The sequence below is a fragment of the Pararge aegeria genome, chromosome 17 (assembly GCF_905163445.1).
Source record: "Pararge aegeria chromosome 17, ilParAegt1.1, whole genome shotgun sequence".
In the NCBI taxonomy this organism is placed as follows: domain Eukaryota; kingdom Metazoa; phylum Arthropoda; class Insecta; order Lepidoptera; family Nymphalidae; genus Pararge; species Pararge aegeria.
The window spans coordinates 1438255-1455894 of record NC_053196.1 but is presented as its reverse complement, the minus strand read 5'-3'; the positions used below and the strand labels follow the sequence as shown (position 1 = coordinate 1455894).

Below are 17640 nucleotides of genomic sequence, written 5' to 3'. Positions count from 1 at the left end.
TAGAAATAATTTTAATAGAGCAATTATTGTCCTCCTTTCTACAACTTTAAACTATATAGTATTTTAGTCTATTACCGGAACTTACTCTCTGTTCATTCACTGTTGTCTCTGTCAAAAGTTTCTTTTCCGTCGGTCCTCGTAAATCGTATCGGAGGTTAGAAAATGGTGCGTACTTTAATTATTAAATTTTCGACGTATTTTTATAAAATATCGTAGTGATAGTGCATAATTACACCCAAAAATGTTATTAGAATGTGTTGCGGTATTATAAACGAACAAAAGTACTCGTAAATGAAGCACGCTTCTTGGTTGTCAAATTTTACGGACATGTGGCTGGAACGGTGAAATAAAAATTACTTTTTATTTTCAGACTCGCAAACGCCGTAATGGAGGACGAGCCAAGCACGGCCGTGGGCACGTGAAGGCCGTGAGATGCACAAATTGCGCGCGTTGCGTACCAAAAGACAAGGCTATCAAAAAGTTCGTGATCAGAAACATTGTTGAGGCTGCCGCTGTGAGAGACATTAACGAAGCCTCCGTATACGCTTGTGAGTAATCACACTAAACTTACAATGCTTTTCACACAATTTTGATTAAAGCTACTCCATTGACACAGCCTAAAATTCATTAGCTACTGTAGGGGTTACAATTTACTAGTAAAGATCAATGATATGACTTTCTGCAACCACGCCTTGCCACCAATCCAGCAAATTAAGTAATATTTATCATAATTTTAGCTGTGTTGATGATTAGTGATGGACACAAGCTACTACTAATACTAGTAAAGTAAGCTTAGGTACACAATGTCTGTAGTACTGCGAAGCAAGTTTCATTTTACTGACCTAATATTTATGGAAAGTTGCAAGCCCAAGGTTAGTCTACTCCATGCTGGTTCATCATGGACCTCCAGTCGCCCAATGGACATCCAATTGCCCATTTACTTTCTGCTATTTATTATTGGTAATCAGCAGTGAGTGCGAAGGACAGATAGGGCCATGGCTGTTGTAGTGTTTAAATGTTGCACTCCCATTTCTTCTCAGCCTATTATTGCCACACTATTGGCATCCTCGATAGGAGACTGATTGAGGGGATAGTTCCACTGAGTTGCTATGTGCTCTAACTCTTAACAAATGAGTGTAACCTTTTAACCATATGACAATATGGTTTAGTCTAGTCTGAGCAATTGTTTATTAAATCTTAGCTGTTACCCAGGGGTTTATTTGCATATTTTAAAAATCCTGCGGGAACTCTTATTTTCAAAGTCTAAAAGTACCCCCCTGCCGGCCACCAAATTAAGTCACTATTGGACCGGTGGTTGGTACTTATGTACTACTAGACAAGAATTTTTTTTTTATATAAGTATGGACAAAGCTGTATTCTGGCTAACACTCGTGATACAAGATAACTTTCTCATGGCATTTCTGTCCCTAGTCAACCCTATAATATAGATCTTGAAAAAGATTATGCTGCTAATCATGATGGTATAGTTCTTGCTAACCAATTTAAATTTTTTCTGTTACAGCTTTCCAGCTCCCAAAACTCTACGCTAAGTTGCACTACTGTGTGTCATGCGCAATCCACAGCAAAGTGGTGCGCAACAGGTCTAAGAAGGACAGACGCATCCGAACGCCGCCCAAGAGCAATTTCCCCAGGGACATGCAGCGGCCACAGAATGTGCAGCGGAAGTAATTTTAATCAATAAAATTATGTAAAAAATCCACAATTAAGTTGTTTTATTGCTTAGTAATCAAAGAAATGAAGCTAACTTAGTAGTATACTAAAACCCAATAGTGGTCTTGACTATGATTTTATGCTGATCTCTGGATACTTGTAAATTATGCTTGTCTTCATGCCCTCGGTAAGTAAAATTTCTGCACTGCCGACAAAGGTAGCAAAGAGGGGCAGCTGGCTACTGCCAATACCATCTGCACTACTACTTTCAGTGATGCCTCAAGAAGCCACTGCACAAAGCTCAGATTTTATCTTACGGAGTTTTGTGCGTTTCGAGCAATTAATTATCAAAAGTGAATCAAAACAGCGTGAGAAAATCTGCATGTTGTTCATAATATTGCATGTCAGTGCCTACATATTTTTTAGTTTTAACCAAATTAATTTTTCTCTGATGTTTTATTATGAGTTTATTTAGATTTTAATGATTTAGTTTATTAGGCTTTTGGTAGAAGTTATATTTAGATTTCGAAATCTGTAGAGTTAAGAGCTCTTCATATGAATTCAACCAATCGCGCAGGCGGGAGAGTATTAATAAATACAGTACCTAATGGTGATTATATTAGTGTAATTCATTCAATACCATTCACTACAACATTTAAAAATATAGACACCATAAAGAGAAAAGTGAAAATTTTCTAATAGTCGTAAAATTGGATCTTTGTGAAAAAGGATAGTAATATTTTAAGAAGAGATTTTTGTACAATAGAATTGGCACAACCTGTCAAGATTTTATAGAATCTAAGTAGTTTATCAAAGATAATCTGTTTAGGGTGATCAGACAGTTTGGTGGCCATATGTGACACTTGTAACAGTACTTACAGGCTCTGATTTATCAATAATTATCTATACTTATAAAAAAGTGCTCATCTTGACTGCAATATGTCACTAGGCAGATGACAGAAAAAAAAAACATTTCTGAACCAAATTCTTGATAAAGGATCATAAAATGACGCTACCTTATAAGTCGAGCCAGGAACGCTAAGCGCAAACACTATAAACGTGAGCTGGCGATGCATCGTGAAGGGTCAGAGTATATTGTATTAAGAATAGCTAATGAACGCGGGGAAATTCTAGTCCATATCAAAATTTGCTCGATTGGCTTAGCCCTTTATGTATAATGAGTATATTATAGTATACCGGACGTGCCGGCCGACTGTACGTTGAAGGCAAAAGAGAAACTATACTCCTCGACGCCACAACCATTCATAGCTCTGTCGGATCTGTGGCCGTTATCTCACTTTAAACTCCTAGTCGAAATCATAATAATAATAGGTGTCAAAATAAAGGCTATAAAATTTCTTTAGTTAGTACACAGTTCTCTGTGCTCTCATTTTTGTGTCTGACAGTCTATGTGAAATTTATAGCAATTTAATTGATTAAAATTCATGTGTATCAAATACTCTAAATGTCTATTAACATAAAAAAGAATGCATAAGTTTGTAATATCCATCAAGGGTCAGTTCAGACAAAAAAATCCCCAAACAATTAATCAGCCAAATTAAAATAGGTCATATTACCACAACCGAAAGTAGAAAATTGTGTGTGGTTCTGTCTGAACTAAAATACTATTATTTTTAGGTTATAACAACATCAAAGTGCTATTTTGTTGCTAAGCAATATTTTAGCCAATGCTATTTCACACATTTAAAGTTAAGAGCAAGTTAGCATGAGCTTGCTGTATTTAAATCTTAATGTGAAGCAACATGGTCTAAATTTCATTGGTGTTAGACACACACATTTTTGGTCAACTTTAGATAACTCCTTTGTGCACTAATGAAAATTGTCGTTGTAACATACAAAAGTGGTAGTACAGTAATGACTATTGATTAATACATTATTTTTGCAATTTTAATATTGCAAAGTAAAAGAGAACGCGACGCGAAAGTTGTAAGGTTAGGTTTGGTTATTAAATAACCTTAATGGCAACATACTGCAAGTTAAAATTGAAAAGGAATTTAAGAAATACCATATGGATCGTAGCCCTGTATCCAACTTGTAACAAACAAATAATCTTGATGCCACCAGCCACCATTTTGAAGCCTGGGCTTTAAAGAATTGTTTCTACAATTTGTTTGTGAATATCTCAAAGATTCTTAGCTATTAAATTGAAAGTAGAACGGACGAAACTATAGAAATATATATAAACAAAATTAAGTCAAGCTTTTGCCTTACAGGCCATTGGTGCCAAGCCTGTAAGTTGGCATGCATACAAATTTCAAACAATGAATTTCTTACACTACATATTAAGGTAACATATTTTAGCTTTGTCTAGCCTTACATGATGAGTGCCTGAAGATTGATTCTAGAAGGTTTTTGATTGCAATTCTCAGTTGTTTGTCTACATGAGTTAGTCATAGAATAATGTTTATCAACTTTCGTGACGCGTATTTAAGAATTATACAATTATCATGGACCCTTAATCTTATAGATAGTTTGCGGGAATTTGGTGGCAGGCTTTTCAGCTGTCTCTAGTGCTTCCTTGAGGTTCTTCTCAAACACTTTCTTGGCATCACAGAAGCCTTGCTTTGTTTTACCAAAAGAATTCGGCCCTGCTGATGTTGGTGTTTCCCTGCAATTACCAAATATTTAGACAAATAACACCCTAATGAAGTGCTAAAAAGGGGTAAATTAGCAAATAATATAAATTTGGCATGTGGTAAATGTGGGAACTGACCTTCCAATATTCCTCATCCTCATTTTAGCCTCGGCTGGCATCTCTTCGGGCTCATCATCATCATCATGGTTGAATACTGATGCTACAGTAGGCTTGGGCATTACAGACTTTGAACTAGCTCCGAGGGTCATTTTTATTGGAGTGCTAGGTTTTGTGAAGCCCATAGTGATTTTGCTAATGCGGGGAGGGGGAGGGGGTGCTGGTACCTCCTCATCAGACTCTTCCCAGCTGTCATCGGAATGTCTTTGTCTATCTGCAATAAAACATTATTGGAATGCCTAAATCTTAGTTGAATGCAGGCAAGTTACTTCATTAATCCATACATAACTTTAATTGCATTCTATACATATACAGCAAGTAACTTATTATTTCCAACCAACAAGTTATGTTGCTGATACCTCAATAGTGAAAACTTAAGCTTTAGCATTATGATTTATCATCAGCCTATAAATGTCAATGATAAGAGCAGTCCTCTTTATAAAAAAGTTTCAGAACATAAACCACCACACTACTCTACTGCAATAGCATATTTATTCATTTATTTATGAATATCCTTAGTATACTTACAGCTAGCCAAAACATATACTAAGTTAGTTACAGATGTACATTACAAAAATATTAGTTCATTTGTCTGAATATAATTTAGGAACTTATATTAAATATGTTCATTTGTTGGTGCTGCAATCATATCATTAATAAACGAGAGCGCAGAAAATGTTGGAGCATTTCAAGCATAGTGCGCACGTAACAAATCAAGTGAAAATAGTGGTAATGTTTCCCTGCAAGTTCATACCGTTTTACCAGACACTCGCACAGCTAATGAGTATTTTCTAAGTGTGTCTGGATTGTCAAACTTATTGTTAAGGAGTAAGAAGTAGTGTAAGAGACAGGCCTGCCTACGCCTAAGTTCCAAAGTATTGGATACTTACTTACCCACCATACCTGATACAAATAATGACGGGTATAGATAGGGATAGTATCCATACATTTTTTTAAACGAATTCCGAGCAAATTTACATATGAATGTCCCACTGCTGAGAACAGGTCTCATGATAGAGAGGCATTTAGAGCATAGACCCACCATACAGCTCCAATACTGGTTTAAAAATTATTACCTTTCTCTACTTACCTTGATTCTCAAGGTCACTATCCCGAGGTTTGGTTTCTTCCTTGCGTGCATGTCTTTGTACAGGTGGCGAGGACCTTTTCCGCCTGGGAGACCGTGACCGCGTCCTAGTCCGTCCCGCACTCTCTTTGTTGTCTTTATCCTTCCTATAATCATCACGCGACGATCGAGACGACCCTGCCAATGCGAAAACACTGGCAAAGATAAATAAAATATAAATCTGAGTAGATTTATACTACAGGCTTTGTCAGAGTCGCAGTGATTGTGATAAGAGAAATTAAAAAAAAAATCTAGTTATAAGTGTGCTATATTCGAATACCTTTGTGCTCTTTGTGGCGATCGCTCATCTTTGAATCAACTTTTAGTATTTCAATCAATAAGAGTCAAGAATTCAAAATTTCGTTTTCTAAATGCAGAAAAGTCAATCGGCCATTTCCTTTTAGTGCTTTTTTTTTCAGCTGCGTTTGAATTTCAACAATACGTATGAATAGCGGTTAAACTAATTTAATTTTAGTGGGCAATATAATCTAAGTAATAATATTTAAATTAATAATATCAATACATTTTGGTCATATCTTACAATATTTTAATCTCAATCCGAAATCTATGGAATTTTCAATTATTAGGAACTTTATCAGAGTTTTCTGTATAGTTCACTGATGAATTGCAAAAACAAAACGCAAACTCCTAGCGACTAATGTCTATGTCAAAAAATTGACACAATATTTTTAGGTTATGTTTTTTACAAAATGACTTATTTTATGAAAATAAATTAAAATAGCATAAGTTTATACACCGTTGCGTCACAATAATGTTTTTACAAAACGCGAAGCAATTAATAAAATACATTAGCTACAACCCACGTCAGTGTCGATGTAAATCTGGTACGGCACTTGGTTTGACCAAAAACCGTATAAAACAAGGTCCCAGCTTAAAGGATTTTATTGTAGAGTCTACAGGACCATCGGAGGTTATTACTCATCCACCTCATATACCGTATTTACCAGAGAAATATGGGAATACATCGAAAAGGAAAGTTTTCTTCGATGTTTATGGATGTCAGATGAACCTTAGCGATACTGAGATTGTTTGGTCTATTTTGAAAACAGAGGGGTTTGAAAAGACTACAATAGAGGAGGAAGCGGATATCTTCCTTGTTATGACATGTGCAATTAGAGAAGGAGCGGAAAATAAGATATGGAATCGTCTGGATCATTTGAGAGGTTACAAGAAACGACGTTCGTTTTCGAGGAACCATAGACATAAACCGATAAAGATTGGTATCTTGGGTTGCATGGCTGAACGATTGAAAGAGAAACTCATTGAGAAGGAAAAGGCTGTTGATATTGGTAAGGACATTAAAACCTATTTAAAATCTACAAATCAGGCCCATTTATATAAACACAACTTCACTTTAAAAATATTTCTGTACCCATATCAAAAACCTAAATAGTTTATATGTCACTATCACACTAATCTCTGGAACTGCCAGTCTCAACCTGATCTTATCGAAAGGAATAGTTTGTGTTGAATAGCCTATTATTTTATAGGTATTATTACATCATTAAAATCAACTCTGCTTTCTGAGTGGGTGTGGGTTTGATTCCCACAACTGGAAAAAGTTTCCAGAACTGGAAAGTGTCTGGCTGTTTATATGTTTATTATGTATGTAGTTATCTTAGTAACCACAACACAAGCTATGCTTAATCTTGGGCTAGATGACGATGTGTGTATTGCCGTAGTATATTAATTTATTTATTTATCCTTTAACAACCTATAAGCAGCCTGCTACAAGATGCATGTCTTCTTCCAGCAAAAGGCTTAGGCAATAGTCTACCATGCTCCCCAGGTGGTGGACATCACACACCTTTCAGAACATAATGGTTAACTCCCAGGGATGCAGGTTTCCACACTATGTGGAATAGTTAGAGGTGTGTTCTGGGGATCGAATCTGGCCCCCCAAAAGTCCTAACCACTAGGCCATCACAACTTCTATCTATACTAATATTATAAAGAGGAAAGATTTGTTGGTTTGTACCCAAAAGGCTCTGAAAGTACTGGACCGAATTTAACCATTTCTTTGCCACCAGAAGCAAAACTATCACAAAGTAACATACACTATAATTTATTTTCAAAAAAATTAGAGATCCTGAAGAAAATTGCAATAATGTAACCCAAAGTAGTAAAATTTTGCCTATGAAATTCATTACTTGGCATGTGATGAGAAAACTATTGATAATACATAAAAATTATGTACTACATGATTTAACTATTATTATCTTATATTTTTAAATGAGCAATTCTTGTATATATATAATTGGAATTTCGGAATCGGCTCCAACGATTTTCATGAAATTTAGTACAGGGGGTTTCAGGGGCAATAAATCGATCTAGCTAGGATTCATTTATATTGGAATCGGAAAAAACGGCAAAAATTCTTTTTGAGAAATTCTGATGCGTGCGATGCGTGAACGGTAAACGTTAGGCCAAACGACGGAAGTATGTAGTAAGTATATCGGAATTATCGGAATTGTTGTTTCTTTAAACTTCTATAAAACGGTCCGCGACAATATACGATTTGATAAAAAATTAAAACAAACGCGGATGAAGTTGTGGCCAACACCTAGTTACTCATATAAATGTACCCAAATTTGTCCACAGTCGCAGGTCCTGATAGCTATAGGGACTTACCTCGCCTCCTGGCTTTGACAGAGAGTGGTCAGACAGCTGTCAACGTGCTGCTGTCACTGGATGAGACGTACGCTGATGTTGTGCCTGTCAGACTGAACCAGGACAGTGTTTCTGCTTTCATGTATGTTATCTGACAAACAAACAGTTTTTTAGACAAAGAGTCATCATTATTATTATCATGTCAACCAATGGTCGACTGCTGGACTTAGGGCTTTTGTAGGAAGTTCCAAACACCACAGTCTTGTGCCGCTTGGGTCAAGTGGCTCCCTGCCATTTGCTTGATCTTTCCACCGCATTGTCTTCCAACAGTCCTCCAAAGCCTTACCCATCAGAATGTCACCTCTTTTAATATTCATTTATTTCTAGTAGGCCTAGTTATTAGTTCCTCTGCAGGCACCTTGGGGAGCCCCCTATGAGCTGCGGTCTCTGATGCGAAATGCCTTGTTACACCGACATGTTAAACTCCATCCTGAGTGGCCTCAAGCGTTTCAAAAATACATAGTAGATTATCAATTTTTAGTTATAAAATTATTAGGAGTGTGTCGATTTTATAGGTTTATTTTACAAAGCCTGGTCGATGTATCAAATCGCAGAAGCAGGGTTGCTCTTTTCCAAAAAAAAGTAAATTACGTAATTAATTATTATAAGCATGTAAAATATCATAATGAAAGAAAAATAAATAAAAAAACTTCAAGTCAGTCCATTTGTTGTCTCTACTACAATTCAAAGAAGGCAGATTCTAATGACACGAATTTGGCAAGAAACTCAACATCATTTTACGGGGTAGAATCTTTAAATTTCTCTATTATGTGAGACATTAGATGGATGAATATGGATTTTATTTCCACCCATGCGCCAGAGTTTCCCGTGGAGACAATGTCTCATGCTGTCTCAAGCCCATGCTAGCCGGGCTAATGTCAGTGCTATATCTGCAGATCAATAATGCGCGGTTGCGACAACATGTGCACGTACTGTATCGTGCCGTTCACCCGCGGCCGCGAGCGCTCGCGCCCCGTGGCGACCATAGTGGACGAGGTCAGGCACCTAGCGGACTGCGGTGTGAAGGAGGTCACGCTGCTCGGACAAAATGTAAACAGCTACCGGGACGTCGCGGAACGAACAGAGAGGAACGACACACAGTTGGCTCAAGGTAATAAAGGTGCTCGCATAAGATGGAAGTAGAAGCACAGAGAACGCTGCTGACCGTCAGTGGCGTGCATAGAGGATACCGCACATGGTATGCAGATTATATAAAATGAAGAAAATCTCCAGAACGAGCAGTAACAAACTAATAAGGCTTTTTAAGAGTTGTAAAAAGCCTACACTTAAGTTTTTATTTATTTATTTTTATCTATTTATATATATGTATAAAAACAAGGTTTACTATGATGATAAAGTCCTAATTTGGCCATGGTGTGGGTGAGTTCCTGACTCCTAACTAGTCTAACTGTATTTAGGATTTCACATATTCTACCGCGGACTAGTGGCATGAACAGGATTCATATTTTGAATACTGTAATGTAATGTACCGATAAAGTGAACTGTTAAAACACATCACTTATTTCTTAGAACTTAATATCAAACCATGATTAAATAGTAGGTCTATAAACTTAATAAACAAAACTTAACAAACTAGTATTAAAACAAGAAACTTTACTGCTTACTACTTGACATATTCTAATAAAAACTCACTCATACAATACGTGAATACCGAACAGCATTGCCTACAGAAATGTGTGTGCCTACCCGCCGCTATAACTCGTACTGGAGATTTTCTTCGTTTTGTATGTTTTGCATACTCTGTACATACCCTCTATGCACGCCACTGCTGCCCGTTCTCCGTTATAATTCCTTTGTCGCCTCGTACGACACCCACGGAAAGAGATGGTTATTGGAAAACGTAATATAGGCACCTTACGTTTTTATATTATTTAAAAAAGCTTATGACCAATTCTCTAGAAATGTTAGATATGTGTCCAGTAAGCTTATAAAGCTCCCAAGACTCCATTTAAAAAACTGTTAAGCAATATGCATTCAGATTTTCAACATGTTACCGCAAACTAAACAGATTTTGCCACTTAATAAAAGTCTAAAAACTAATAAAAGTCATTTATTTCGACAGACTTGGATCATAAATTGTTAGTAAAATACAAAGTTAGAAACGTGAATGAGTAAACTTAGTCTTACGAAATACTTTTAGTTAATATAAAACCCCTCTGGCATGCCCGATTGGAAAGCACATGTACAATGTAGCAATGGCACAGGTACTGACAATCAATCCTGCCATCAAGTGCCCTCGGAAGGCCGAAACCTGCGCACCAAGGATGTACATCGTATTTGCATGATCGTGTAGAAACAATCTATATGCGCTTCGGCACATATCCCTGACGCGCTGCAAAACCGAGGCAGTCCCATCAGCATACCTATTTGACTTGATTTGTATAATTTTCAATATACTGACATTGTAATACATTTTATTAATTTACCCCAATATTTGGACGCGCGTCGATGTCAACGACAAAATATGCGTTAAACACAAAATGTTAACATCTGTATTAAAGTACCTACCATATTTTTTGAAATAAAGAATTTTAATTTGTGTTTGAACATCAAAAATTATATCGGATAGGTTAGGAAGTTGTTAATTGGAGTGAGTTCATTGTATTCTATTTTTTTCGGTTGAGTAGCACCCCCCTACCGCCAGTGGCGAAGCAGGAAGAACGGTATGAATTGTACAAATTCTTCTCTGTTGTGAGACATACAAAAATTTTAGGGTAGGCAGTGCTTTTGTACTTGTATGAAGTGCACGCCACTGCCCACCACTCGTCTAATTGGTTCACCAGCTTAACGCCCGAACCTGTCGTGATAGCCCAGTTCAATAGTTGCTGCAAAATGACTTTATTGCGTTGAAGGCTGTTTAGTGTTTGTTCATCTTGCCAAACACCACTCAATTGTAAACTTGATTTCTGGCCAGTAGCGAGTATTTTAGCTACTAAATTACTTGCTAAACTGCTAACATAGGATAACAAGGCTTGGTCACTGTTATGGGTGTGTGCTGACGACCTCTATTATCACGACTTGATTGATTGACACAAATGACAGCTGAAATATTTTCCTCATTTGAAGCGCCAAATTTTCTTTTTTACAGTTATTATTATTGACGGATCAAGCTGATGTTCCTCCTGAGAACCATCGTCTATAAACAAAGCAAAACTTAGCAGGGCACGCAAGAAACATGTCTTACGAAGTGCCCTTCATACATACACAAAAGCACTGCATACCCTAAAATTTTTGTACAACTAATAAATGCGAAGGATTTTACCATTCTATGGCATCTTCCTTCTTTATGCATACCCTGGTCAAAAACCCTGTATTAGTACTTCAACCTGAGGCAAGGTCAAGCCTCATCATAAGCCTGTTATAATCCTTCAGACCAGAAAACAAAAAATAAGAACGGCTGTAGTACTTCCCTGGACAAGCTCTGCAATTAAAAATTAAAAATTCGCACTTTTGAAACCTCAAGTCTGTCTGTTTGTAGTGACTCTACCACCGGTTCGGAAGGCAGATTCTACCGAGAAGAAGCGGCAAGAAACTCAGCAGTTGCTCTTTTCCAACATCAACAATTTACATTTTGAAAAATTAAAAAAAAATCAAAATTCATTTATTTCAAGTAGGTCTAATATAAGCACTTTTGAAACGTCAAGTCTGTCTGTGTGTAGTGACTCTACCACCGGATCCGAAGGCAGATTATACTGAGAAGAAGCCGGCAAGAAACTCAGCAGTTGCTCTTTTCCAACATTAACAATTTACATTTTAACATTAATTTTTCTATCTTGTGAGAGATGAAAGCGGAGCCGGATGCTTCAAAGCAACCTTGTCATTAAGAAATTCATCAATTGTATAGTAACCTCGCTGTAATATATGCGTTTTAACATATTCTTTAAACTTATGCATTGGTAGATCCAAAATTACCTTAGGAATCATATTATAAAAGCGTATACAATAAAAGTTCAACTAGTGCAGCCTCTTACTTAGGTTAGTTACCCTAGTTTCGTAATCATATAGCCTATTTTCAAATTGAATGAGTTAGAAGTTATTTTTAAAGTTATTAAAATATTATATTTAGCATAATTAGATTAGAATTAAAAAGATACCGGCAAAAAAAATAATCACGAAATGAGTTGTAAGTTCAGTTAAAAACATTTAGATGTTTTCTTTTTTCTAGGTTTCAAAACTGTATATAAAAGCAAGAAAGGTGGCCTCAGATTTGCGGATCTTTTGGACAAGGTGTCGGCTGTGGACCCCGAAATGAGAATCAGGTTCACCGCCTCACATCCTAAGGACTTTCCGGATGAGGTAATTTTGTGAGGAAACCTGCATATTTTTTGTAAGTGACAAATTATTGGCTTTAAACAGAGTAACGCTTCACAGGGGACACAAGGAGCGCGTTGCCGACCTGTGCCCATCAATTTGAGACGAAGGTGTTTAGCCTTATATGCTTTTAATAACACCGGTGATCACGCTCTTCAGACCGGAACTGATTTTTGAATTTTGAATTGGCAGGTGCTGCAAGTGATATCCGAGCGGCCCAACATCTGTAAAATGCTCCACCTCCCCGCTCAGTCGGGCTCCAGTGCAGTGCTGGAGCGCATGCGCCGCGGGTACACCAGGGAGGCTTACTTGCGCCTCGTGGAACACATCCGCAGCGTTATACCCGGAGGTACGAATGAATCCATACTGCTCATATTATAAACACAGAATTAAAAACATCCAGAAACCGTGTACACGACTAATAATGAAACATTAAAAACCACTCCACTTTAGCAGTGTTTCTCGAAAGTACCTTCATTCCATTTAGTAGTTATTTTACCCCTAATTTTCTAAATGTTTACCATAAAATGTGAAAATAAGAAAAAGTTTGTGAGCTAGCAACATTCGGCGGGTGTGAAGTAAGACGTGCACGAAGCGTTTTCGCTGTTATTGGGCACAATGCACTTCATGCAATAATACTCTACACTACATTAGACAGAATTTGTAATTCTAACACACATTTTTTTCATGAAAGTAGTTATAACTAATTGCTGGTGTGTCTTATGAGTAAATAAATAAATAAATAAATACCTAATGGCTGAATGAGGGTTCCGTATGTTTTTAATTCTATGATTATAAACTAGCGGTCCTCTACGCCGAGTAGTTAAGTAAAAGGTTTTGACGGCCGATTGCCGCAGTGGGCAGTCACACTGCTATTTGAGTGCAAGTCTGTAGGTTCGATTCCCACAACTGGTGAGAGGCTACGGCCGTGACTAGTCACCCTAGAGGTAAATATGTGCCGCTAAGCGATTAAGCGTTCCGAAACCGTCGTGAAAAACATCGTAAGGAAAGCTGTATGGGTGCGCTCCAAAATGTTCTCAAGGTGTGTGGAGTTCACAAAATCGGCCTTAACCCTTCTGGAGGAGACCCGTGCTCTTTAGAGGGTTGGTAATAGGTTTTTATGATAATGATCTATAATATTCATAAATACTCATCAGTAATCTTAGTACCCGTAAAAAAAACTGTAATTTTTCTGGTTAGTGGGTCTGTCCACGGACATGATCTGCGGCTTCTGCGGCGAAACGGACGAGGAGTTCGAGCAAACGATGACTCTCATGGAAATCGTCGACTACAACGTGGCCTTCCTGTTCCCCTACAGCATGAGAGAGGTGAATTTACATTGTTTTAAAAAGAGATGCTCAAAATTTGGTACTTTTTGTAGCAGTATTCTGAGGGAAGTTGCACTTTTTGCACTAGCGTTTTTTTTTTAAAAAAAATCATTTATTTCATGTAGGCCTAATTAATAAGCACTTTTGAAACGTCAAGTTTGTCTGTTTGTAGTGACTCTACCACCGGTTCGGAAGGCAGATTGCACTGAGAAGAGTCGGCAAGAAACTCAGCATATTGCTCTTTTTCAACATCGTTTTAAAGTTTAACAATCTTTAGAATTTTTCTGTTTTGTGAGAGATGAGAGCGGAGTGGCCTGCTTCCAAGCAGCCTGGTCGTTAAGGAATTTATCAATCGTGTAGTAACCACGATTTGTTAAATGTGTTTTAATATATTGTTTAGTTTTATTTTAACTTAACTTAGTTTTATTTTTACTGTGGCTGTTTTTTACTTTTCCCGTGGCTATAGGTGTGGCTGTTTGTGTAGTAGTGGGAGTATCTGTAGGTGTGTCTGTGGGTGTAGCAGTGGCTGTGGTTATGGCCTGGCAGTGGGTGTGGGTGTGGTCGTTGTAATGGCTATGGGTTATTGTACTGTTGCTTTAATAGTGCCAACATCTTTTTTACACGTTTTTTTGTATATCTTTAAATTTTTTATATATTATTTATATCATTCTTATTGTTTGCACAATATATTGCTTGCTTATGCTTTTTAAATTTTTTTTTTTAAGCTGAACGTTGTCTTGCTTGCATTATCACAAGTGGCTATGGGTGTGTCACTGGAAGTGGCTGTAGCTGTGTTAGTGGGAGTGGCTGTAGGTGTGGCAGTGGGTGTGGTTATTGTTGTGGGTATTATTACAATAATATACTTATGAGGGTAGGCCTTAAGGTTATTCAATAAATGATCCAGTCATCTTCCAATAATGGTTTGATTTAGACCTCTTTCTATAACATGGTGTCAGGTGTGGAAATATACATTAGTGATAGTGATAAAATATTGAGTTTATGATAATTAATACTCGGAAGGATTGCAAAATATCTTAACCTATGCAATGGCGTATGAAAGTCGAGGAGATGGCGTTTACGCGGCGATTCAACAGCCGGCCCCATTGCAACAAGATGGCAACTTAGCTACGAATTTGAAAGAATGGAAAAATGCATTTGAATACTTTTTGATTGCCACGGGCAAGGATAAAGCGACTAATAAAGAAAAATATGGTTTGTTTATGCACTGCATAGGCCAGTACGGGCGGGAAATTCTAGAAGAACTCGATTTCACAGAACATGATAAAGATGATTATAAAAAGATATGTGAAAAGTATAGTGAGTATTGCGATCCTAAGAAAAACGTCAACTTCGAGAGACATACTTTTTTTGTGGGAGTGGATGTGGCTGTGGGTGTGGCGTTGGGAGTGGCTGTGGGTATGGTTATGGGAGTAGCTAAGGTGTGGCAGTGTCCTAGAGCCCCTTTCCAAATGAAAGTTATTTTTGTGGAAGTTATTTTAATAATACATTATTATTTTTATTATTATTACAGAAAACGACCGCCTACCGCCGTTACAAAGACGACGTGCCAGAAGAAGTGAAAAAAGAGAGACACAACCGCATGGTAGAAATATATCGCAGAAAGTGTCAAAAACTTAACGAATCAGAAATCGGAAACGTACATTTAGTTCTTGTAGAAGGAGTTGTACCGAAAACTGGACAAATTCTGGGCAGAAATGAGCTGTATATAAAAGTGGTTTTCGATGATATTGAAATACCCTCGGGACAGGGTAAAAGGGGGGTGAAGCGGGGAGATTACGTGGGTATTAGGATCGTGTCGTCGAAATCGTCAGTTTTGACTGGAGTTGCGTTGTACCATACAAGTATTAGGGAGTTCTATAAGGAGCATGGATGGGCTGAACGTGACCTGCTAAGGGCAAAGAATTAATAGGATAGTCTCATTTGTAAAAGTTTCGGCGCCCCTGGCTCAGTGGTGAGTGCTATAGTCTTATGAGAGTAGGTCCCGGGTTCGACCCTATAAATTGCGAATTTTCTCTGTTCTGATCTGGTGGTCTATTTAACATAAATTCTCTCAGTGTTTTGGTCCTTATCCAAGGTCTAGGTCTCTATCTTTATGTATCTATATAAAAAGTATTAAAAATAAATAAAATAAAAATAAATAAAAATACTACAACAATACACACGTCGCTAACTACCCCCAAAGTAACCGTAGCTTGTGGTATGGTACTAAGATAACTGATAAATATTTTGATGAAAAATATATATAATTATACAGATAAACACTCAGACGCTAAAAACATTCATGTTCATAACACAAACATTTTGCAGTTGTGGGAATCGAACTCACGGCCTTGGATTTAAACAGGGTAGCTGCCTACGCCAGTCGGCCGTCCTTTATGTATTATTTGACGGCCGAGTGGCGCAGTGGGCAGCGACCCTGCTTTCTGAGTCCAAGGTCGTGGGTTCGATTCCCACAACTGGAAAATGTTTGTGTGATGAACATGAATGTTTTTCAGTGTCTGGGTGTTTATTTGTATATTATAAGTATTTATGTGTATTATATTCATAAAAAATATTCAGCAGCTATCTTAGTACTCATAACACAAGCTACGCTTACTTTAGGGCTAGATGGCGATGTGTGTATTGTCGTAGTATATTTATTATTATTATATTTATTATTATTCATAAAAATATTCATCAGTTATCTAAACACCCATAACACGGTGGCGTTATGTTTGTATTTGTGTAGTATACTGATTAAGCATAACGTTATAAATTCTGTGTACAAACCGGTTAAGGATACGGAATTACTATAAATGCCACGCTTCTAACAGGTTAGTCAGCTACTATCTTAGACTGACTATCATCGCGTAGGTGTAACTAGTCTCCCATCAGACCAGACCAGAGGAAAATCAGAAATTATAAATTCCCAAATTTACCGAACCTGGGACTTATTAATTAAAAACCACTGAGTCTCACCGCTGCGACAGGGAGGTCCTCAAAATTTTTGTGCTGATTAATTATTCCGTACCACGCCTAAAATAGTTTACTATAAATATCTTACTAATTACGTAGTACGATCGAGGTATTTATGTTAATTAATTGGATTTGATATAGAAAATTATGTAAATAAGTAGTTAATAGGTTCTAGTTTAATAAAATCAGATGTATAAACATATGTATGTTTTATTTAAATTTTATATACTATTCCATTTATAATATTTACGGTTCCCCGTGGCTTCGTTTACGTACAACTTGTGTTAAGAATATATGTCAAATTCAAATTTCAAAATTCATTTATTTCAAGTAGGCCTAATAAATAAGCACTTATGAACCGTCAAGTCTGTTTGTAGTGACTCTACCACCGGTTCGGAAGGCAGATTCCACTGAGAAGAGCCGGCAAGAAACTCAGCAGATTGCTCTTTTCCAACATCAATGTTATGTATGTCCCATACAAACTTTCATTCGCCGACCCACCGCGTCGCATAGCCCTCCCATTGATTGCTTCCTAAGGACTGCGAGGATAAAGAATTAAATTCGCCTTAAGAAGTAGCGGCTAACAAATTCAAAAGATTTTTTGAATCCGACTGGTTTCAGAGGTTAGCGAGTTAGAACAATCGAACATATGTATTCAGCGTTGTAAACATCAATATTCAGCGTTGTAACTTGCAATACAATTTTTTTCACTTCTCATGCTCTTAAATTCGTACTTTAGGCTA

At 37.2% G+C, this 17640-nt stretch overlaps 3 protein-coding genes across 3 annotated transcripts; 2 read left to right on the top strand and 1 right to left on the bottom strand.

Moving 5' to 3' along the window:
* Window positions 1–74: 74 nt before the first annotated feature.
* On the top strand, window positions 75–1723 carry LOC120631296 (40S ribosomal protein S26). Its single transcript, XM_039900780.1, has 3 exons — window positions 75–165; window positions 371–548; window positions 1523–1723. The coding sequence occupies exons 1-3, from the start codon at window positions 163–165 to the stop codon at window positions 1687–1689; spliced, it is 348 nt and encodes a 115-aa protein (XP_039756714.1). The 5' UTR covers window positions 75–162; the 3' UTR covers window positions 1690–1723.
* Window positions 1724–2275: 552 nt separating this feature from the next.
* LOC120631116 (PEST proteolytic signal-containing nuclear protein-like) lies at window positions 2276–5997 on the bottom strand. Its single transcript, XM_039900557.1, has 4 exons — window positions 5851–5997; window positions 5535–5708; window positions 4406–4658; window positions 2276–4300 (listed from the first exon to the last, which is right to left on the bottom strand). The coding sequence occupies exons 1-4, from the start codon at window positions 5876–5878 to the stop codon at window positions 4138–4140; spliced, it is 618 nt and encodes a 205-aa protein (XP_039756491.1). The 5' UTR covers window positions 5879–5997; the 3' UTR covers window positions 2276–4137.
* A 277-nt stretch (window positions 5998–6274) lies between these two features.
* Window positions 6275–16078, top strand: LOC120631205 (CDK5RAP1-like protein). Its single transcript, XM_039900684.1, has 7 exons — window positions 6275–6880; window positions 8193–8343; window positions 9158–9372; window positions 12448–12578; window positions 12786–12942; window positions 13794–13921; window positions 15453–16078. Exons 1-7 carry the CDS (start codon window positions 6343–6345, stop codon window positions 15846–15848), a joined length of 1716 nt encoding a protein of 571 aa, XP_039756618.1. The 5' UTR covers window positions 6275–6342; the 3' UTR covers window positions 15849–16078.
* Window positions 16079–17640: the final 1562 nt, after the last annotated feature.

Excerpts from the sequence above, each read along its gene's own strand:
- LOC120631296 (XM_039900780.1), top strand. Across the intron at positions 549-1,522 it reads CGAAGCCTCCGTATACGCTT|CTTTCCAGCTCCCAAAACTC; the intron begins GTGAGTAATCAC and ends TTTCTGTTACAG.
- LOC120631116 (XM_039900557.1), bottom strand. The coding sequence starts at position 5,878 with ATGAGCGATCGCCACAAAGAGCACAAAG. Across the intron at positions 5,709-5,850 it reads TCGCCACAAAGAGCACAAAG|GGTCGTCTCGATCGTCGCGT; the intron begins GTATTCGAATAT and ends TCGCATTGGCAG. Across the intron at positions 4,659-5,534 it reads TAGTGACCTTGAGAATCAAG|ATAGACAAAGACATTCCGAT; the intron begins GTAAGTAGAGAA and ends GTTTTATTGCAG.
- LOC120631205 (XM_039900684.1), top strand. The coding sequence starts at position 6,343 with ATGTTTTTACAAAACGCGAAGCAATTAATAAAATACATTAGCTACAAC. Across the intron at positions 8,344-9,157 it reads GACAGTGTTTCTGCTTTCAT|ATCAATAATGCGCGGTTGCG; the intron begins GTATGTTATCTG and ends CTATATCTGCAG. Across the intron at positions 9,373-12,447 it reads CGACACACAGTTGGCTCAAG|GTTTCAAAACTGTATATAAA; the intron begins GTAATAAAGGTG and ends TCTTTTTTCTAG.